Raw genomic sequence first — 21,039 nt, 5'->3', positions numbered from 1 at the left:
TGAGTGTTGTCTGGGTGGACGCGCAGAGGGGGCTGGCTCCATCTGGCAGGGTGGGGTAGGGAATGGAGACAAGGGTGGAGCCACAGGAAGTGGGGAGGGCAGGCAAGGGCTCCCCACCACAGCGCCCCGAAGCTCAAAAGCGGAACCAGCTCAGCGGCTCCCCTGCGCCCCTGTCCCTGCTGACCCGTTCCAGAACGAGAGGAGGGCTACGCATCTGGACAGGGGCTGGACAGCATGGAACCCCGCAGAGCAGCCCTGCCCCGCCAGGGCAGCAGGCAGCAAGCGGGGGCGCCAGCGTGGCCTGGCGTCGGGACCCCCAGGGGGACCCTGGCCACGCCCCTGCACCGTTGCTCCGGGGATGCGAACACACAAGCAGGCCTCCCAAGTGTCCACCTTTATTGAGGGCATGGGGGTCTAGAGGGGAGCCCCAGGTGCCTGTGGAGAAAGGCCTGCCATCAGCCTGGAGGGCAGAAGCCCAGCGGGCAGCTGGAGATGGGTCTCCAAAACCTGTGCAGAGACAGACAAGGACAGAGGTGAGTGCAGGCCCAGGGCGCTCAGACCTCACTGCGAGGGACGCATGCTCAGGGCCACTGGGTGGGGCGGGGTGAGGCGTGGGGAGGTACCTGGGTTTACTTGAAAGTGTGGCTCTCGGCTCCGCCACGCCCAAAGCCTGCAGAGAGGTAGAGGGCAGCTTAGAGGTGGCCAGGGGCTATGGAGGGCTGGGTCGGGCGGGGGCGTGGGGAGCATACCTTTGGGTCCGAACATGGCTGCGTAGCAGGGGTGGTTGCAGTAGGGCTTGCCTTCATGCTGCAGGGAGAGCGGCCATGAGGGTCTGCCGACGCGCCCTGCCCTTACCCCTCAGCCTCCCCGCTGGCCCCGCCAGGCCCCACCGACCTCGGCATGACCCCCGGAGGTCAGCGTCTTCCCACACTTCTCACACTTGAGGCAAGGCCGATGCCAGTCCTTCCCCAGGGAAGTCACCCGCTCAGCTGCAGAGGCACAGACGAGACCCCGTGAAACGGGGCACACGCACACGCTCACACCCACGCGCTCCAGACGCCTCTGCCAAGGCCCGCCTACAGCGCCCCGCGGCCCGCCCGGGGGCTCAGCGGCACCTGTGCCCCCGCGGGTGGGGCACTTCCAGTCCCCAAACCGTCCCGCCTAACGAGCGGGAGTGGGCGCTGGTCCTCGGGGCGCCCCGAGGGCTTGGGTGGGGCTGGGAAAGGAGGAGGTGGGGGTCTCGGGCAGGACCGGGCCGGGCTCCCGGACTGAGCTCTCCCCCGCCTCTGCACCGGCGACCGCAGTGCTGGGGCGGGAGGGACCTCCCACTTCCTCCTGCCCCCCCACCTCCCCTGGGCCCCGGGGCGCCGGGCGGGAGGCGGCGCCCGGGGTTGCGCCGCCCGGGGCGCGGGTTTCCGCGTCTGTTTCTACTTAACGATGGGAGAAGCGGCCCGAACCCTGTGTTCCTTCCTATCCGCCGGGGTCCCCGCCTAGGGCGCGCCAGGGAAGGGGCGAGATAGCGGGACGCGGAGACAGGGAGACCGAAAGTCAGGGAGATCCAGACCGGAGACTCAGTGAGACCCGGAGAGAGAGCGGGGCGGAGACGGACGGCGGCCAGACGCAGGGGGCCCGACCGGCACACCCAGACGGCCACCAGCAAGGCTAGGTGTCGCCCCGCGGCGCTTCCCGAGGTCCCCCTGCGCCCCCGGCCCACCCGGGCAGCCCCTCGGGATGGACCCTGGGCCGCGCTTCCGCGTGGGGCTGAGGGGGAAGCCTCAGCTCGAGCCGGGGAGGGTGAGGGTGGGGTACGCTCACCAAAGTACACCTCCTTGTTGCACTTGGGGCACTTGGGCATGGTGGCACCGGACCGGGGCAGATAGCCAGGCGGGAGCAGACCGGAGCGCTGGACTGGGTGGGTCGCGCCCGGTCCGCGTCTTTCAAGGACCCCTGGGCCCCGCCCCTTTGGGACACGCCCCCAGCGCCCCGCCCGCCTGGGTCCTGAACTTGGACCCGGAGGCCTCGGATTCCAGCCAACGGGCCTAGAAAGGTCATCTGGTCCACCCTCGCCTTGGAGCAGGACCCGGGCCTGGCCGACGGCAGAGCGCGCTCCGAGGGGTGCAGGAGGTCGGCGGGTTCTCTCGCCGGTTGGACGGGGCTGGAACCCCGGAGGAGCCTCGCCCTCGCCCGGGCCTCTGGGCGGGGTCTCCCCAGAGCGGGAGGGAGCACCCCAGCCCCCACCTCAGAGTGCTGGAGCCGGAAGGTAACCGCTACAATGCAGATGGATGCAAACGAGCGTGTCGTGCCTTTCCGCGCCTTTCCCTAGATACTGGGCGGGGGCCACCTACAGGGCGTTCTCAGCCTAGTAGCCCTCCCCCACGAACTGCCCTCCGCCTTCATCACGCGTGGGGCCAGAAGGTTGGCCCGCCCCAGTCTCCTACCGCCAAGGGACATCCCAGTGTCCACCGAGCCCCCCTTCGGCCCGCCCCTGGACGTCCATCGGACCACAGCGGAACTCCCCGGGGACTCCGAAACGGGACATCCCCTCCCAAGGCGGGGCCACTCATCAACGGCAGGGCTGGAGATTCTGCGGGATTTTGGGGGTGGGGGGAGTCTGTGCGGCAACGCCCAGGCCTCCATGGAGCTGCGCGGCGGCGGGGGAGGGGTCCTTATCTCCGCAGAAAGCGCTGAGGGCCGAGGGCCGAGCGGTCCAAGTCCGACGTCCAAGGAAAGGGCGGGCGGCCCGGAGCCTCTCCGGTGCCAGGCGGAGACTGTGGGCCCCACCCGCTCCAGGAATGAGGGAAGGCCAAGGGGGCTGGCGCTGGCGCGCTGCACGGCCCTAGGCCATCCTCCGCTAACCAGCAGAGAGGCCTGCGGCCTCATGGGAAGGTCCGGGGTTGGTGGGGAGGCTGATGGACCGGTCTCCGTTGCCCCTCAGCCCAGGTGGAGGCAGGGAGGCCTGGGTGGGGTCCCCCTGCTCCCCGCCCCAGGAGGACACTGCCCAGCTCCACCCTCCTCTCAGTCAGTGTCGCCCAGGGCACCCCCTCTCACCCTCGGCTGCAGGAGGGGCTACCCTCCCTTAGACCCTCCACCGCTCTGGTCCACCGTGACCCCCCCAAGCCACACCCAGCTCCTGGCTTCAGCAACCTCAGCGCTCAGTCCTCTCTCCATCCCGGCCCCCACCCCGAACCTTCAGCAGTGTCCTCGGCTCCCCTCGACACACCCCCCGTCCCTCAAAACAAATCGTCATCTCTGGGCCTGACCAGGCCCTGTCCGCACAGAGGGCGCTGGAGACCATCGTCTGAGAGGCCCTCAGCCCTGAGTGGCGGGAACCCCTCTCCCTCCCCCTCGAGCCTCCCCTCACCCCTGACCCTGCCCCCGGGCCTGTCTCTGGGAGGAGGGGAGCCACAGCCACCTGCACCTCAGAACCCCACCTCGACCCGACCTGCCCTCTGCCCCCCGCCAGGCCCTGCGGTGGGGGAGCACGCCCCAGCCTCGGGGAGGTCAGCGCACAGGACCCCACCCTCCCCCACCACTCTCGTCCTCCCTCCCTGGGACCCTCTTCTGAGAGTAGGCCACAGTTCTGCCCTCACTGGGGCTCCGAAAGCCCTGGGATCCACAAAGCCTGAGCCCTGCCCTGGAGCCCTAGGTGCCTGGCTGCCCGCTGCCTTCAGGAGGGGTGCCCACCCTCCACTGCAGGAACCACACCAGCCTGCCCTGCCCTGAGCCTCATCACCCTCTCCCCCCGGGCACAGGAGTGCCTCCCCGGTTTCTGGAGCTGTGGCTGCCCGCCTGCCCCCACTCAGCCCTTGGTGTCTCCCTGGCCTGTGCCTGGTCTACCAGGCCAGGCCAGGAACAGGAGGGTTGGCCCCGGTTCCCTCCACTCCCGGCTTCATGACTGAGAGAGAAGTGGAAATGAGAGACAGCCGGAGGGGGACAGGCACACGGACAGACACAGCTGGGAACAGACAAACGGACAGACGGGCAGAAGCAGAGGGGAGGAAGGGTTGAGACCCCCAGTGACAGAGAGGGCTGGGTGGGTGGGGGTGCCAGGCAGGACCGTCTGGGGAAGTGGGCATCTGTCACGGCAGACCCTCGGGTCAGGCCACACACGGTGCGTGCACCGCCCGAGTAGGCATGCTGGGTGAAGGTCAGCTCCCCCCACGTGATGAACCCGAGGGGGCAGTGAACGGCTGGCAGCTTGGATGCGCACGTGTGTCCAGGGCCTGCAGGCACGCCTGTGTGGGCACACCCATCTGAGCATCTCTGGGGGGCTCCAGGACACGGGGGGCCACCCTGAGCTGGGCTCGGCTTCCTTCTGCACGCTTGGGCCTGGGGATGACCCCTCCCCGCACTGGACTCCAAGCCCCCCAGACTCTGGGAGTGGGGGAGCAAGAGCCCCCCCCTTGCAAACCAGGGTGATGAGTCTCTTCCGGGCCTGCCCGGCTGTTATTGCTGTTGCTATAGCCACAGCGCAGGCTGGTGTGGGGAGGAGGCCGAAAGGGGCCAAGGCCCATGGGCGTAGCCCTCGGGTTGGTACTTAGCACAGTTTTTCCAGACACACACACACCGCACACACTCTCTCTCCCTGGAGCCCTCCCAAAGCTTCAGCTCCTCCAGCTCCCTGTCTGTCCTGCCCGCCTGTGAAATTAGGGACCCCCCAAAGCTGCAGTCCCCCAGCACTGGGGGGTGTGCAGGGTGGACAGCTCCCACAGCCTCTAGACTCTCTGGCCAGGCACGGCCCCATTTGAGGCTTGCCTGTGAGTTGCCGGCCAGGCCCTAACAGCCCCTCCAGGAGCAGGCTTCCTGCTTCCATCAGCTCACCTGCCCCAGGAAGCTCTTGAAGGGGCGGGGCGCTGACCTGGCCCAAGGTCAACCAAGCTCAGGACCACCGGGCCAGTTGAAGACCCAGCCCTGCCCTGCCTGGCCCTTTGGGGCCACTAGTGGCGTCTGCTGCACGAACACACGGAAGGCACGGTGGAGCGCCGGGGACATCCCGAGACACGGCCCCCCGCGCTGGCAGCACCCAGCCCCGCGCTCTCCCTCCCAGCACTGGCCCCAGGGCTGTGGGCATCTGGAGTGTGAGGGACAGAGCGGCCAGCACAGTCCCTTGCCCCAGGCTGCTCTGTGCCCAGAACATACCCCCTACACTCGGCCAGCGTGAGGGCACCCGGGGCCCTGAGACCTGGGAGAGGCTACTGTGGGGTTCTGGCTGCTGGCCAAGGCCACCAGCGCATGCTCACCCTCTCTGTGCACACGGCCACGCCCTCACCCACTCATGTTCCACCCAGAAGGGAACCAGGTGGGACCCTGCCCCACAGCAGGATTCTGGACAGAGGGGGCAAGCGGGGGCCCCACGGTGGGCTTGCTTGGGCTCCTGGCACTGGTAGAGCTTGCAGGGCGAGGCTGGGCCCCAGTGGCCACTGAGGACTCTTCCGGGGAAGTTCCGCCCTCGGAGCTACACAGATCCACCCCCATCCCAGACCACACACTGGCACTTGCCCCTGGCCTTTGCCAGCCATTCCCGAAGCCTCCACCTCGCGCCCCAGTCTCTGGGCTCCTCCTCAGAGTGGACAAGAGTAAAGCTGTCCCCTGCGAGGGCTGGAGGCCTGCAGGGCTTCTGTGGCATTCCTGCACCCAGTGCCTAACGGGCCCAGTGTGTGCTCCGGGACCACTGCTGAGCCAGGGCCAGAGCCGGCTTGCCTACCCCCGGAGTCCGCCCCTCCCTGCCCTTCCTCCAGGCCTGGCTGAGCCACAGGCACTCAGACATTCCCAGGGCCTATTTTTAGCAGCTTGTCTCCCAGGACCCCCTGTCTGCCCCAAGGTCCTGCCCCAGGTGGCCCTGAGGTGGGGGCAGGGGGATGGAACCCGTGCTTTCCCAGGAGGGCTCCGACCCTGTCCTCCAGGCCTAAGACCAGCCCAGGCAGGAGAGGGTCCCTCCCCTCCTCTCTGGGAAGCAGGCCCGGGAGGCAGAGAGGCTAGGGGCACCTGCGCCCGTGAGCCCCTTCAGCCAGCCCTGCCAGGGCCTGCAGCTCGGCTCGTTGAGGTGCCCCTGCCCTCCCTACCCCCCCAGGATGAGCCTGGTGCCAGGAATCTCTGTATCCTGGAGCCAAAGGCCATGCAGAATAGCCTCAGATTCCAGCCTCTCCAGTCCGGCAGCTGGGCGTGTTCACCGCCCCAGACCCACCCCTGCAGCGGCTGGGCCCTGAGAAAGTGTGCGACCTGCACCTGGCCGCCTCTCCCGGCTGTCCTCCCCAGCCCAGCCCCCAGCGGCCGAGGGCCAGGCTCGCAGGCACTCGGTGACTTCTTGACCCTCAGCTCCTGGAACCGCTACCAGTGCGCTGGTGCAAGAAAGGTCATGCCCCCTCCAGGCCTGGAGGGGCTCAGGGAGGCTAGCTCAGCTGGGCGGGGTCCCCAGCGAGCCTTCACAGCAGAGGGGCAGCCCAGGGGAAGCTGGTGGGGCTGGCGGGGAGAAGGGCTGGGGGATCTAGGTCAGGGGTCAGGGGATTCCAGGACTCAGGAAGTGGGGACAGAGGAAGCTGAAGAGATGCTGGCGTGGGGCGCAAGGGAACACCAGCCAGGGCCTGGGAGGCTGATGGGGTGCCGGGGGCTCAGAGGGCCCTGTGGAGGAAGTGGGGAAGACTGGACCGGTGGGAGGTGGGTGCGGCTGGGGAGCAGGGTGTTAGAGGAGGCGGGGGCGCCGTGCCCAGCCCTGGGGTTCTGGAGCGGAGAGAGGAGCTTAAATGGCATTTCAGGGCCGCCTCGCTGGCGGGGTGGGGTGGAGGCCGGGCCGCGGCAGGCGGAGAGGGCGGCGCACCGCACACAAGCCTCCGCGGCATCTTGCGGGGTGCCCGAGGAAACACCTGGCTCGTGGAGAGGCTCCCTGGAGCTGGGGTCCCCTAGGGAGCCCCGGTAGCGCGGGGCCCCCGCGGCCCCCACTGGCGGCACTCGGCGACCGCCAGGAGTCTGGCGGGAGCTGCCCCGCCCCGGTTTCCATGACAACCCGGGGGAAACAAACAAGGAGGCTCAGCACCCTCCCGAGAGCAGGAAACGGAAGGCGGCCTCCGCGGCCAGACCCCGCGAGTGCGAGGCACTAGTGCCAGGCAGGTTGCGGCCGACCCGCCTTCTGGGGGACCCGGTGCCCCTCACCCTGCCCGCAAGGCGACAGCCACACCGTAGGCGCCCCTCCTCCTGGGTTTGGGGGAAGGGCTCGCAGGAGATCGCATTTCCCTCGCGTAGTTTCCACTGGAGCGTCACAGAGGAGGAGCCCAGCTGTGCTCTCAGCCACCCCCACCTGCTGGACCTCAGGAAGTTCCCATCCGGCAAGAGGAGCCCTTGGCAAGGGCGGGCCTGGGGGTGCCCCCAACGACCCCTCAACCAAGGAGCTTCGGCTTAGCAGAAGGGAGGCGGGAGTGGAGAGTCGTCCCAGCCGCTCCTCTGAGTGCACCCCTTACCTCTGCCCGGGGTAAAAGAGGGGCGCACCTGGGGCGCCTGCACCAGGGCCTCCCACCCCCGAGGCAGGCCAACCCGCCTTGCACATCCTGGCTGCGTTCCCGGCGCCGGCCAAATGCAAGGAGACACTGCTGCCCACGCTGGACGCCCGGACGGGCCGGGAGGAAGGAGGGCGGCTTGGCATTGCAGACACCGAGCCGGCCGCTCCACCCGAGGGACACGGATGGCTGCTCGAAGGACAATGAGCCTGGCCTTCTGGCTCAGCTGTCTCAGCCTGAGTCCTGGAGGACGGGCTAGGGAGGGGCCTGTGCCAGAGGCTGGGGTGCTGGGAGCTGGCCCCGGGGATGAGGGGGTGGGGGCAGGGCACATATGGAGCCGGCTGCCTACGGTGCTGAGGACACAGGCCCAGAGATGACCAGGCCCCGAAGCTCCTGGCTCCGGGAGGGCCAGGCCTCTGGGGATGCGATACTTGGAGCAGGCGCTGAGCCGTGGAAGGCGGGTCTACCAGGGCTCTGCCCTGGAGCGGAAGGGAAGGGGCGCCCTCTGGCGGGCTGCTAGGGAGCCGCGGATAAAGGGAAGGCAGGCGCGTGGGCGGGACTCGGGGTGGGGGGTGCTCCTCCAGCTGCTGGGGGTTCCCGGTTGCTAGGGACAGCCTGGAGAGGCCAGAAGTGACTCCAGCAACACCGCAAACCAGATGCAGAAACTCCGTTCAGGCAGGAGCACTAGGCCCTGCATTCAGAATGCAGGAGACAGCCTGCATCCTGTCCCTGGGCTCCCACCTGCCAGCTGAGAAGCTGAGCTCCCTGGGCAGACTGGCACATATTCTGCCGCAGGTGTCCTGCCCACCCCTCGCCGCTCCTCCCCTGCAGGAGGTGTCGTCTGTCCCTCCCTCCCTCCAGCTCTCTGCTGGACCGAGGCACCGCCTGGTTTTAGTGCCCCTTTCTGGGCACTAGGACCCCAGCCTCCCGCACTCCCCACCTCCATCTAGTCCAGTCCTTCCCAGGGGCCCAGCCCCCCACTCGCCTCAACCAGTCCAAACCAGAGCCTCCCTGCCTCCCACCCATGGGCATCACCCTTGGGCACAGGGCCCCACCCCCACCTGAAACCGGGCCTAGGGATGCTGGGGGCGCTTGTACTGAGAGATGGGGCCCTGGCTGCAAGTCCACCCCAGAGCTGCAGACACGTGCGCCCTTGACCTTCAGACCTTTTATTGGTAGCAAAAGTCCCAGCACTCAAGTGTGAGCCACGTGAGGGTGGTGGGCGGGCGCTGGCAGGCGGGAGGAATGCGGTGGAGGCGTGGCTGTGGGTGTCACTGGCAAGAGGGACATAAATAACACTGGGGGCGGGGCGGGGGCGGCACCACCTCAGAAAGGTCACCCAGGCCACAGAGACACCAGGGGCATGGGGGGCCACGAGACCCCGAGGTGGGGACACATGGGGCCAGGACGAAAGGGGGCAGCGGGCAGTGAGGGACACACAGGCAGATACACCAGGAGACAGGGACGGGGCAGGGTCCTGGGGTTAGGGTCCTCCCCCAGCTCTCTGGCCCTGGACTTGCAGGTGCAGAGGCGGCCTGGGCAGCGGGCACTCTCCCCGCGCAGCCAAGCAGTGGGCTTGGGGTCAGGGGCCCACGCAGAGCGGCCCGGGGGCCTAGGGCTGAGCTTTGCCTTCAGGATCCTTGTCATAGATGTAGCTGCCCACGGCTCCCGTGTTCACTCCTGCAGAGAGAGACCGCTCGGTGGAGGGGAGGGCGGGAGGGGGCCCGCGGCCCACACTCCGGCCCACACTCACCCTTGGGTCCGAACAGTATTCCGTAGCAGGGCTTGTGGCAGTAGGGCTGGCCATCGTGCTAAGGACAGGGTGCAGGTGGTGAGAAGGGGGCCACAGGCTCCACGCCCACCGCCCCCGGTGGCCGCCTCCACCTCCAGACGCCTGGCACCCTGAGCCCTCGGTTTCCCAGGTGGACCTGGAGGCAGCGCTGCCGCAGCAGCAGCGTCCGTGCGCACACGGCGCCAGACCGGCCTCCAGGGGGCAGCGCGCCGCCCCTCCCGGGCCGCAGCTCCCCTCGGGGCCCGCCCGCCCCACCCCGGCCCCCGGCCCCCGGCCCCCGGCCCCTCCCGGGCCACAGCCTCCGCCCACCCCGTCCCAGCCCGCAGAACCCCTCGGGGCACGCCCGCCCACCCCAGACCGCAGCCCCCACCCGCCCCTCCCGGCCTGCAGACCCCCTCGGGGCCCGTCCGCCCCCCTCGGGCCCCCGCTTCCCGGACCCTCATAGCCCCCCTCGAACCCCGCCTGGCTCCCCTCAGATCCCCGCCCAGCCCCCTCGGACCCCCGCGCCCCCGGACCCTCATAGCCCCCCTCGGGCCTGCCACTCCGGGCCCACAGTCTCCAGGCTGGGCCCGCGGGCCCCCGCTGGCTCCCTCAGGCCCCCGCCGGCCCCCCTGGCCGTCGGCGGCCGCGCGCCTCTCACCTCCGCGTGCCCGCCCGGGGTCAGCGTCTTCCCACAGCGCTCGCAGCGCAGGCATGGCCGGTGCCAGTCCTTGCCCAGAGACGTCACCTTCTCGGCTGGGGAGGGGACAGAGGATGACGCCGGGGCGCGCGGGGGATCCCTCCCAGGCCAGGGCTGGGCGCAGGCACTCACCGAAGTAGACTCTCTTGTTGCAGCGAGGACACATGTTGGGCTCCCCGGTGAACGTGGTGACGCTGGAGGCTGGGGGAGAGGCGGGGTCAGGGCCTGCCGGGCCGACCCCACCCCCGCGCCCCACACTCACCCCGCCCACCTTTGCTGGGCCCCTTCGGGGGGCCGCTGGCTTTCCGCTCCTCGGTTCGGGCCACGGGGACCTCGATGGGGCCGGTAACCTGGGGTTTCTCGGCAGAGGGCTTCTCGTAGATGTAGGAGCCGGCCCCTCCGATGTTCACCCCTGGTGGGGGCAGGCACTGGACACGGGAGCCAGGGCCCTCCCCACCCCCGCACCTCTCAGCCACCCCCAACTTCCCAGGAAGGCTCCTTCAGCCACGGGGATCCAGGACCACTCCCCGCCCCCACCCAGAGGGCCCTGGTGGGCAAGGAAGGGAGAGTGCTTGTCCTTCCAGGAGGGAGGGGACCGCACCGCCAAGGGGAGGAGGGGACCGGGGCCATCTGAGCTGGGCGGGGTGTCCCCACCGGCCCGGCCTACGGAGGCCCCAGTCTCACCTTTGGGTCCGAACAGCGTGGCATAGCAGGGCTTGTGGCAGAAAGGCTTTCCATCATGCTAGGCAGAGGGCAGGCGTTGAGGGCGGGGTCTGGCCCAGCTCCCCAACCCCTCCCCGCCCCGGGGAGGCGCTCACCTCGGCGTGGCCCCCTGGGGTCAGGGTCTTGCTGCAGTGCTCACACCGGAGGCAGAATCTGTGCCAGTCTTTGCCCAGGGAGCTCACCTTCTCAGCTGGGTGGGAGGGCAGTGTCAGCACAGCGCCCCCGCCCCCCACACTCAGCCCCCGCTCCCCACACTCAGCCCCCGCTGCCCCCCAGGTCCCGGGCAGCCTCGGCACCTGGGTCCCCTGGGTCCCCTTCACCCCCCAGGAGCCATGTGGCCACCCCCACCATCCGCTCCTCATCACCCTGGGTCACTGCTGGACCAGGCAACCTGGACGGGCTTCCAGCTCAAACCTGCCCCTCCCTGACACATGCCACACACACCTGCCCCCTCACACAGCCCCAGACCCTCCAGGAGGGCCCTACAGGAGCTGGCAGAGCCCCAGCCCCGCTGAGGGGAGTGGCCTCAAGCCTCCAGACCCCCAGTGGAGAGGCCAGTCCCTGTGGCCCCCCAGGGGACAGGGCAGGGCGCTGGCTGTCCATATTTGGCCTCCTCACCCTAAGCTTCGGGAGCACTGCCCCCTCCTGCCTCTGGCTTTGGCGCCCAAGGTCTGAGACCAGCTGCTAAGGGTCACATTGGGGGCCCTCCCTGCCCCCTGCCTCCCCCAACTCCGGGGCTGCTGGGCCATCTCCCAGTGGACGGAAGCTGGGGCTTCCCCAGGGAAGCACAGCAGGAAAAGGGCGGAGGACGGGGCAGGAAGCCGCTGGAGCTGAGCTGGAATCCTCCCGACTGGAAGGGGCCTGGCCAGAGGCAAGGGGAGGAGAGGGGTGGGTGGGCTGGGACCCTTCTGCTCAGGCAGGACTAGCCAGGGAGCAGGGACTCCTTCCCAGAGCGGCCCCTGCTTGGGCCAGGCCTCCCCCAGGGCACCAGCAGGGTGGGGAGCGGGAACTGGCCGGGACACCCCCAGTCCCAGGAGGCCTGGGAGGCTCCTGGAGGACGGCTCGCACTCCTGGTGGCTCAGGTTCGGGGCTTGAGCCCTGGCTCCAGTGGCCCTGGTGGCACCTGCTGGCCTGGCCAGGGGCAGCCTCTAGGACCCCTACCCACCATCCCCTTCCGCAGGCTTATAGATCTTTCTGGCCACTCCACCCTAGAAGGCTAGGACTCCCTCAGGCTGGCCAGGCCTCCCGCAGGTCCATGCCAGGGCAGACGGGAGCTGGCTGAGCCCAAGGCGGGCTCAGATCCCATGCCAGACTGGCATCCTCTCCCAGCTCTCCCGCTGGCCAGCGGTTGCTGAGGCAGCTGCGGCTCAGGGCAGCCAGAACCATGCTGATCTGGCTCGCTGTTAGGCTGTGGCCACTGCGGGGGGGGGCAGGGGAATGACCCTCGGACCCACCGAGCAGGTCAATGGCCACACGTTACCAGCCCAAGTTGGGAAGGCAGAATCGATTGAGTCTAATGGCTTGGAAAGGAGCCAGCTCCCACCCGGCTGCGGTTGTTGGGGACACAGAGACTTAGCATCCCAAGGTGGCTGCGGGGTGGCCTGGCCTGGCTCCTCCACGCACCCACTGGGGTGCAGCCGCACTCGGGGTGGCAGCGTCCTGGCCCCGCCCCTTCCTCCACCAGGGCCTCCAGACCAGGAGAGAAGCCAGCCTTTGTTTTCTGCTGGGAGCCAGCAGCCGCCCAAGCAGGCAGAAGTGCTTTTCCGGGTTGTCCACGGGACTGTCGGCCCGTCCCTGAGCTGCCCTGGCCCAGGGTAAAGACGTGGGCAGCGGGTCTGGCAGGACAACCCTGGGGCTGGCCCCGACCCTGAGCCTTACAGGGATGAGTCCTGTCCGGGATGGGGACCGGGACCGAGGGCTGGGCCGGCTCCCCAGCAGGCAGCCGGAAGCCCCGCGGCCCCAGCCAGGCCAGAAGCACTCCAGGCCAAATCCGGTCCCTCCCCTCTGGGAACAGCAAACAACGGCTTGCGCCTCCTCCCACCGTCCGCAGGGAAACCAAGGGGCCATCTTCACCTCGGCCAGTCCCCACCTCAGACCCTGGCCACTGCCCCACGGATGACGAGAGAAGGGTCTTCTCTCTGGCCCTGTCTCTCCTGCTCTTCTGACTTGGGCCACTGTCTGTCTGTGCGGGTGCTGGTGGGAGGCTCAGTGGGCAGGGACCCTGGCAAAGTGGGGGAGAGGGCCAGCCAGGGTAGGAGCGCCAGCGAGTGGGTGCGCCCATGGTGGGCAGTCTCTGCCAACCCAGGGGGCTTCCAGGCAGAGACAGGCTCTCCTCCCCACTCCCTCCTCCTGGATGCCACTGTTGGGACCTTGAGGAGGTAGGGGGCCTGGCCACCTGGGTTCCAGCGTCCTCTCCTGCTTGTGAGAGTTCCCTCCTCACCCCAACCGCAGGAGAGTCCCGGGGGAACTTGCGCCAAGAAAAGGAGCGTGTCGGAACGCATAAGAGGTGGAGGCCAAGGTCGCCCCCGCGTGGGCTGAATCCAGACAGAGCCTAGACCTGGCCCAGCGTGGGTAGAGGTCGGGGCTGGGGTTGGGAGTCATGAAGCCAGCCGGCCCCGCCACATGTCCGTGGGTGGCGCGACTGGGGTCCGAGCGAAAGGGCAGAGAAAGGCGGGAGCGCGCTAGAAGCGCGCAGAGCTTGCTGCTGCGCCCGCCCCCGCCCCGCTGGGCACCGCCAGGCAGGACCGCGATCGGCCCGCGAGCGCACAGCGCTCCCCGAAGCCTGGCCGCTTTCTGGAGGGTCCACGCGCCCCCGCCCGCCAGGCCTCGGGCCCCCGCCTCGTCCCCGTCGGCCACTTCGGGGGTTCGGGCGTGGCCGCCCCCAGCTCGTCGCCGCTCCACCCTCCGGCCGCACCCGCGTGGGCAGCGGACGAGCCGGATCCGGGCCGGGCATCCTGGGGCGGCGGCCGGGCGCTGGCCGACGAGCGCCGGGGGCTCGCGGCTCTGCAGCGGGGAGCTGACCCCAAGGGCGGCGGCCGGGCCCGGGCACTCACCGAAGTACACGGTCTTGTCGCACTTGGGGCACTTGGAGGCCATGGTCCGTACGCCCAGTCGCCCCGCGTCCTCCGCGCGCGCCCGTCTCCTCGCCGCAGCCGCCGCCTGCGCCGCGCCCGCCCCGCCCGCCCGGCTGTCCGCCCGCCCATTGGTCTGCGGCCGGGGCGGGGCGTCGGGAGCCCGCCCCCGGGGTCCCGCCGGCCTGGACGCCGCGGGGGCAGGGGCGCACCTGCCGGGGCGGACGGGGGGCTACGCGACCCGCCTGGCGCCCCTCGGCCTCGCTCTCGGGGTGGCCTCTACCGGGCCCGCTCGGTCCTCGCCTGTTTCCATGGCAACTTCGGGGCAACCGGCCGGGCCGCGGGTGGGGCTGGGACTCCGCGGCCCCCTGACGGGGGGCGTCCTGGCCAGCGGGGCCTCGGCCCGGAAGGGCGGCGTCGGGACACGCAGACTGACGCCCCGACGGCGCAGCAGCCCGCCCGGCGCGGTGCTGGCGTCCGGGTCCCCAGAGGACCCCACCCCACCCTGCTGCGCGCCGCCGCCCGCTTCCCTTTGTTGCTCGGTTTCTATAGCAACGGCCTCGCTCTGGGACAGGAGCGGGATTTGGGCGGGAGCGCCACCCGGTCCAGGCCCGGTCCCGGCCCCGCCTAACACTGTCAGTGGTGCTGGAGCCTCAGCGGGTGGAGGGCAGGGCCTCCGCCACTTCCAAAAACAGCGCGAGAGAAACTGCTGGAAGGGGGTTAGGAAGGGGGTGCCTGGCAGTGAGGGGGCCAGCGGTGTGTGCGGCAGGCTCTGAAGGCGCCCTCCCCAAGCTCTCCCACCCAAGGGCGATGTGGGGGGCGGGGGGAGACGGAAGACAGAAGGCGTGGGGCCCCCAGGGTGCCTCCTCTGCAGGTGTAGCGACCCCGTGGGCAGACGCTGCCACCTGCATCCCATGCCGTCCTGCCCTGGACGCCTGCCCCATCTCTCCTCCAGACCCAGTAGTATCGGACCCAGGGCCTCTGACCTTGGCCTGTTGGCCCCAGAGCCTCCTCCTGGAGGGCTGGGGAGCTAGAGGTCTGCTAGCGCTCAGGGCCTGTCCCCAGGGGGGCCTCCAGCCCCTCCCAGCAGGACTGCCTGGCCTCTCCCACCCCTGCCTGCCTCCGCCTGGCGCCATGCAGAACTGGCCAGAGCCCCAGGGTCTGGGGACCCAGAGGTCGCGGCAGCCATCTCCCAGGGGCTCTTTCCTGGGCCCCCATCCCCGCTGAGCCTCAGGTCTGGCAGATGGACAGACGCCTAAGCCCAGATGACTGGGTCCAGTCTGGGCAGCGGGCTCCAGCTCCCTGACACCCTGCCCTGTGTCTCTGAGGCTCTGTGCTGGACACCAGGTCCCCCCACGCCCAGTTCCTCTCCCTGGTGGCCTCCAGGGCCTGCTTCTGGCTCCTGGTGCCAGTGTGTTCAGAGGGGGTGAGGGAGCTGGTCTCGCAGGGCAGTTTCACGGCAGCCCCCTCACCCTGTTGCCTGAAGTGCCCCGAGGTGCCCCCCCGTTCTCTGAGGTGCCCCCTCCTCCCTGAGATGCCCCCCTCCTCTCTGAAGTGCCCCCGTCCTCCCTGAGGTAACTCCCCCCCCCCTCCCTGAGGTGCCCCCCACCCGCACTCACACCCTTCAGCCACTGCTATTTCCATGAGTGAGGACAAGAGCCCTCAAGCTGCTGACCAGCAGGCGGGCGCCCTCTCCCTGCACTGAGCTCTGGCCCTGAGCCAGCCAGGGTGGAGATGAGAGGAGGCCTCAGCGGGCCCCTTCCTGGGCTAGGTGGCCTGCAGGTCAGCCCTTCACAGACCGCTCCCCGCTCAGGCTGGGTGTCTGGTGTCTCTGAATAATTCATCGGCCCCCACTTGGCACCCCTTGCCAGGGGCTCTGAGCTTGGGAGACCCCTGGGACCCCAGGGTATCAGCCTGAGGGACCACCCCGCCCTGAAATCTGCAGGACTGCTATTGAGGGCAGGCTGGCTGGGCACAGGAGCCCTCTCAAGGCAGCTACCTGTGGGCCCCAGCTCTGCTTGGAGAGAGGGGGTGGAGTCAAGGAATGGCATGAGGCCCTGGCCGAGGCCCTGAGCAGGGGTGGGTGGCACGGGCACCCTGCCTGCCAGCTGCAGGGCTTCGGCTGATGTGCTGGGCTGTTGGTAAGGGGCACTGATCAGTGGACACGGAGCCGCATCTCAGAGCTAGAGGCTGGGACAGGCACGGCTCATGAGGCTGAGTGAGGACGGCGGGGCTGGAGGGAAGCAGGTGGGGCCCCGCTGGCCAGGCGTGGGGGCAGGCCCCTCCTGTGAGGCTGCAGCGGAGCAGTGTCCTGGTGGCACTGGCAAATGGCACATGGGAAGCCAGGCTCGTGTTCCTGCAGGGCCCCCTGGGCTGTGCCCAGTGGTGGGCAGTGGGAGGTCCCAGGTGGGGCATGGGGACATGCCCACCTGCGATGCCCTTGGCCCTGGAGGCTGGAGCTGCAGGCCCCTGCTGGGCCCACAGGAGCCGGGCGGAGATAACCGGCACTCGGGTTCTCAAGACTTCGCTCCCCTCGCCAGCGCCCGCCTCCCCCCCCACTTTTAGGCCTGGCACAGACCTCTCAGACACGCAGTCCAGGCCCTGCCCAGCACAGTGCTGGGGCGGGGAGGGGACCCCGGCCCTCCTGAGGGTCTGCCTGTCTCTGGGCAGGGGGAGGACCCAGCTGGGGGGAGGCCCCTCCCCTGCCCACCATACTGGAGGAAGGTAGTGTCTCTGTCAAGGTCACCAGCCTGGCCACCCAGCCCCACCACTGGAGCTGGGGGATGGGCGGGTGTGAGGCCAGCCGTGTGGGGTGGCATGCCCCAGCCTCTCCTGACGCCCTGGCCCGCCACCCAGCGGGGCCCACAGCAGGCCCTTGGATGCCAGGACACCCCTTATCTGTCCCCAGTAAGGCAGCAGAGTGGCTTCTATTTTAATTCTCCAGCCGAGATGTCCACACATCACAGTGGGGCTGGAGGCACAGCAGGCGGAGGAGCCCCTCCGAGGGCCTTGGGGACCCCTCCCTCCGGCATCTGGCCTGCATGAACCTGTCCAGTGGGCCTGGAGCGGGTGTGCAGGGGGGCCAGACCGAGGTAGGGTTTCTGAGAACGGACTTGCTGAAATCGGAGCAGAGTCTCCCAGAGGAAACGGCACACCTGCTTCAGGTGGCCCCATGGCTCCTGGCAGCCATCTGTGGACAGCTGCAGGAGGCTCTGCCAGGCCGGCCAGCAGCCCGGCTGACCCTGCCACCCTGGCTGCCCGAGCAGGGGAGCCCGGCACCTGCCAGTCTAGCTCCCAGGCCAGGCCCGGACCACCCCTGCCTCAGACAGACATGGCATGTCGGCTCCCCGTGTGGGAGCCCCGAGCCCCGATGGACCTTTCTCTGCCCCCATGGGGCAGGTGGTGGGCATGGGGCCAAGGTGAGGCAGCAGGGGAGCCCCCAGGCCAGCCTGCAGGGGCCACATGCTGCTGCCCAGACTTCTCCCTGGACGTCCCATCGCTGGGCAGACCCGAGCAGGGGGTGACTTTCAGACCCACCGAGGGGGTTGGGGGGGGGGGACATTGGTCTCCTCTAAGGCGATGGGAGTGCGGTGGGCCCGAGACAGGGAGCCGGACTGAGAACAAAACACGCAGGAGAGGCTAGTTGGATTTTTGTTTTTATAAGTTTTTTTTTCTTTGTTTTTTTTAATATGAAAATTACTTGAAAAGACAAGGGGCCAACCCCACCAGGCAGCTCGGCCGGCCGCTGGCCACGCCGATCCTAACATTCCAGGTGTAAGTTACAGAGCTTAAGTTCATCTACAAAAAAGTAATAAAAATAAAATTTAAAATGGCACCTTCAACAGAAACAACAAAACTCCCGGCCGGCCCTTGAGCCCGCGTGCGGGGCAGGCACTCGGGCGGCTCCTCAGCTCCGCTCTGGCCAAAAAGTAAACACAAAGCTAAAAAAAACGACTCCCCGGCGGGTCTGGAGTAGGTCGGGCGCTCCTCCCCGCGTGGCCGAGGGGCGGTTTCTCTGCGGGTGAGGGCGGGCGGGGGCACTACCGAAACCGGGCGGCGGGCGGCGGGCGGCGGGCGGGCGTGGTCTGCGGTCAGAGCGCCGCGCGGGCGGCCTAGTCCTCGATGACGATGGGCTCGTCGTTGACGGGCGCGGGCGCGGGCGGCCGCAGCGGCAGGGCCTGGCTCGGGCGCAGGGCGATGGGCTTGTAGGGCCTGCGGGCCGCGCGCTTGGTCTCGGAGGACGAGAGCAGCTTGCGGATCTTCCTGTGGTGGAGCCGGGCAGTCAGGCGGCCGCGCAGCACAGCACGGAGCCCCTGGCCCCGCGAGCCCCGCCCGCCCGGCCGCCCCACCTGGTCTCCTCGGTGGCCATGTAGAACACGTCGTCGGGGGCGTCGATCCAGTTCATCCGCCGCCGCTTGACGGGGGGCAGCGAGCCCCCCCGGATGAGGCGCACCTTGGTGGGGTATGCCTTCCCGTTGAGCAGGAGGTTCCGGCTTGGTCCCTACGGTGGGGCAGGCCTGAGAGGGGAGCTCGGGGCCTCCACGCAGCGCCCAGGAGCCCCACGGTGGCTGTCCCAGGGGCAGTGGAGGCAGGGGTGCCCCGAGGGCCACGAAGACCCCATGAAGACCCCAACACCTACCCCTCCTCGCATCCCCAGGGGCCTCCCAGATGCTCCCGCAGCGCCTGGCAGGGCTGGGGCCTCCCTGCTAAGGCCCACGGGAGCATGTGTGTGCAAGCATGTGGAGAACAGGGCCCCTGCGCTCACCATGTGCCTGGTCTGTCCGTGGTTAGCCAAACCTGACAGGAAGAAGGACAGGCCATGAGGTCCCTGCGGGCACGTGCCGCACCCATGCGTGCCAAGGGCCCATAGCGGAGACGCAGGAAGCCCGGGGCTACGTCTCCCCAGAGCTGCAGCCCACACCCAGGTGGGCCTCAGCTCCCGAGCCCTGGCCTCGCCGAGGTGGCTCTCAGGGGCCCCGGTCTGGGGAGGCGAGGGGTGCGGGAGCCTCGGTCTGAGCTCACCCCCTTGAGGAGGCAGGGCCACTGTGGCCTGGCTGATAGAGCAGCCAAGGGACACCCGGCAACAGCAGCGGGGGGGCCCGCAGGGCAGCCACTCCCTGGGCTGACTTTACCAGACTTCCTCCCAAGGGGCTCCCAGGCCCCAGCGTGGCCCTGGGGCCAGATGCCCTGCAGGAAGCTGACGGAAGTACCCAGGAGAGGTCAGTAGGCCACGCTCCAGCTAGCAATTCCCTCTGTGGTTGGGGGTCTGGAGGTGAACACCACTACCAGTGGCTCAGAAAAGGCACTGTCCCAGGTCACAGGCTGTACCTTCAACGGGAACCAAAACGACCCGCAATTCCCAAGCGCACGTGCAGTGAGTCTACGTGCGTGGCCACCAGAGCATCAGTGTGAGTACACGGGCCCGTGAGTGTGTCGGTGAGTACACGGGCCCGTGAGCACGTGCTGGTCTGAGTACACAGGCCCGTGAGCATGTGTTGGTGTGAGTACATGGGCCGGTGAGCTCATGTTGCTGAGTACACGGGCCCATGAGCACACGCTGGTGTGCGTACACGGGCCCATGAGCAGGTGTCGGTGCAAGTACACAGGCCCGTGAGCACGTTGGTGTGAATACATGGGCCCATGAGCTCGTGTCGGTGTGCGTACACGGGCCCACGAGCTCGTGTTGGTGTGAGTACACGGGCCCACGAGCAGGTGTCGGTGCAAGTACACGGGCCCGTGAGCGCGTGTTGGTGTGCGTACACAGGGCCGTGAGCTCGTGTTGGGGTGAGTGCGTGTGGCTGTGATCGTGTCAGTGTGCACTATACGGTCACGTGAGCTAGTCTCCACCGCCTGCATTCTGCCACACACATCTAACTCCTCCCAGAAGTGCTTCCTGACCAAGGTCTGACTCTAGATGAGCCTGGAATAGCTGTCCAGCCCCCATTTGCAGCACCTCCTAACTTGGGGTAGCCGCAACCCCAGCAGGCAGGGGCGGGGGCCCCGCCAGCCTGCAGCGCTCACGAGCTGTCCACAGGTGTGCACAGCTATGCACAGCGCTCAGGGCTCTGTACTACTTACCCAGGTAGGTGCCTACCAGAGGGACGGGTGGCAGAGAGAAGAAAGCACACAGTTAGCGTGGGGGATGTACACACGGGGCCCTGGGGCTGAGGCAGCCACAGGCCACAGAGGGCCAGGTTAGGGAGTTAAGGCCCCCTGGGGTCAGGGCCCTGGCCTAGAGCCGGCTCCTGCCATCTGCCGCTGCTCCGGCCGCCACACGGCACCCCAGTGAGCCTGAGTGCAGCCCCTGACGCCCGCCCGGGACCCAGGGCTGGGGCTGAAGTAGCTACGGGAACACGTGGATTTTGGAAAAACTGACGGAAGTGAATAGTTTATCCCACTGCTATCAAGAGCTCTTTACAAGTCAAGCCCTAAGCCCCAAGCCCTGTTGATAAGACCCGCTTCCCCTCCTGTGGGATGTGGGCAGCCGAGTGGACCAGCCGCTCTGCTGAGACCAGGGACTGTGAGGACACCCAAGGATGGCTCCAGGGGAAGGGGGAGGTCAGCAAGGGGGCAAGGCTCAAGTGAGCTGGCGCCCCAATGGGTTGTGGGCAAGGCAGCAGGGGGCCTGGGGCGGGAAGAGCCTGTGTCCAGATGGAGTGAGAGGACCCGACCTCAGTGCCACCAGCTGACCCTCAGCAGGTGCCTGCCGGGCTCCTGGACACACTGAGATGGGCATGTCCAGGGGACCAGGCTGGGCCAGATAGCCACTGCCTCCCACCACCTCCCAGAGATCCAAGAACCAAGCCTGGGCCAGCCTCCTGGGCCGGCAAGTCTCCAGTCCTGAGACTGGGGGAAGGCTCCGGCCACGTCCATGCTGGCTGCCCATGATGCAGCGTGGGGGTGTCCACGCCGGGCCGGACCTTGCTGCTGGGAGGGGCTGGCGGGAGGAGCTCTGAGTGCGTCCCCCTAAGTTCCCCTTCTGCTGGTTCCGTTCACCTCCCCCTCACTGGTCCTGCCACAGGCTGACCGTCGGGGGCACTGGCCCCCACAAGGCTGAAACGCTCCTCACTGGCACCGTGGTGACCCCTACTAGAGCAGCCCGGGGCCGCTGGGTGGGCGAGGGAGCCACACTCCGGAAGCCAGTGCCAGCTGCACCCAACAGCAGGGGAGCCCTGTGGTGGCCTCACGCCCCGGCGTGAGCCCCACCTGGGACAGGGCCCACGGTCTCAGCCCCGGGTGCACCCCCCCGTGGGGCCCCGGCCTGGGCTTTCCCTGGGCCTCACAGAC

At 68.6% G+C, this 21,039-nt stretch overlaps 3 protein-coding genes across 3 annotated transcripts in view; all 3 read right to left on the bottom strand.

The window, feature by feature from the left end:
- Positions 1 to 380: 380 nt before the first annotated feature.
- Positions 381 to 1,905, bottom strand: CRIP1 (cysteine rich protein 1). The gene is made up of 5 exons (XM_052659981.1): positions 1,816 to 1,905; positions 895 to 989; positions 750 to 807; positions 624 to 670; positions 381 to 507 (listed from the first exon to the last, which is right to left on the bottom strand). Exons 1-4 carry the CDS (start codon positions 1,853 to 1,855, stop codon positions 630 to 632), a joined length of 234 nt encoding a protein of 77 aa, XP_052515941.1. The 5' UTR covers positions 1,856 to 1,905; the 3' UTR covers positions 381 to 507; positions 624 to 629.
- Positions 1,906 to 8,640: 6,735 nt separating this feature from the next.
- On the bottom strand, positions 8,641 to 13,829 carry CRIP2 (cysteine rich protein 2). Its single transcript, XM_052659704.1, has 8 exons — positions 13,735 to 13,829; positions 10,777 to 10,871; positions 10,643 to 10,700; positions 10,230 to 10,370; positions 10,091 to 10,159; positions 9,920 to 10,014; positions 9,241 to 9,298; positions 8,641 to 9,167 (listed from the first exon to the last, which is right to left on the bottom strand). Exons 1-8 carry the CDS (start codon positions 13,775 to 13,777, stop codon positions 9,100 to 9,102), a joined length of 627 nt encoding a protein of 208 aa, XP_052515664.1. The 5' UTR covers positions 13,778 to 13,829; the 3' UTR covers positions 8,641 to 9,099.
- Positions 13,830 to 17,395: 3,566 nt separating this feature from the next.
- MTA1 (metastasis associated 1) overlaps positions 17,396 to 21,039 on the bottom strand; it is a 33,044-nt gene continuing 29,400 nt past the window's right edge. Inside the window, exons 19-21 of the mRNA XM_052660152.1 lie at positions 18,518 to 18,549; positions 18,102 to 18,253; positions 17,396 to 18,015 (exon numbers count right to left, since the gene is read on the bottom strand). Coding sequence (XP_052516112.1) covers positions 17,865 to 18,015; positions 18,102 to 18,253; positions 18,518 to 18,549 — 335 coding nt within the window. The 3' untranslated portion in view covers positions 17,396 to 17,864. The remainder of the gene's footprint in view (positions 18,016 to 18,101; positions 18,254 to 18,517; positions 18,550 to 21,039) is intronic.

This window comes from Budorcas taxicolor, chromosome 21 (genome assembly GCF_023091745.1).
Source record: "Budorcas taxicolor isolate Tak-1 chromosome 21, Takin1.1, whole genome shotgun sequence".
Classification (NCBI taxonomy): Eukaryota; Metazoa; Chordata; class Mammalia; order Artiodactyla; family Bovidae; genus Budorcas; species Budorcas taxicolor.
The sequence above is the reverse complement of the archived record's forward strand: the minus strand, read 5'-3'. Positions and strand labels throughout refer to the sequence as shown.

Coding starts and splice junctions, on each gene's coding strand:
- CRIP2 (XM_052659704.1), bottom strand. CDS start 13,777: ATGGCCTCCAAGTGCCCCAAGTGCGACAAGACCGTGTACTTCG. Junction 10,015..10,090: donor CAACAAGAGAGTCTACTTCG/GTGAGTGCCTGC, acceptor TCCCCTCCCCAG/CCGAGAAGGTGACGTCTCTG. Junction 9,299..9,919: donor CCCCGGGCGGGCACGCGGAG/GTGAGAGGCGCG, acceptor CCCTGTCCTTAG/CACGATGGCCAGCCCTACTG.
- CRIP1 (XM_052659981.1), bottom strand. CDS start 1,855: ATGCCCAAGTGCCCCAAGTGCAACAAGGAGGTGTACTTTG. Junction 808..894: donor CCTCCGGGGGTCATGCCGAG/GTCGGTGGGGCC, acceptor CTCTCCCTGCAG/CATGAAGGCAAGCCCTACTG. Junction 671..749: donor AGCCATGTTCGGACCCAAAG/GTATGCTCCCCA, acceptor ACCTCTCTGCAG/GCTTTGGGCGTGGCGGAGCC.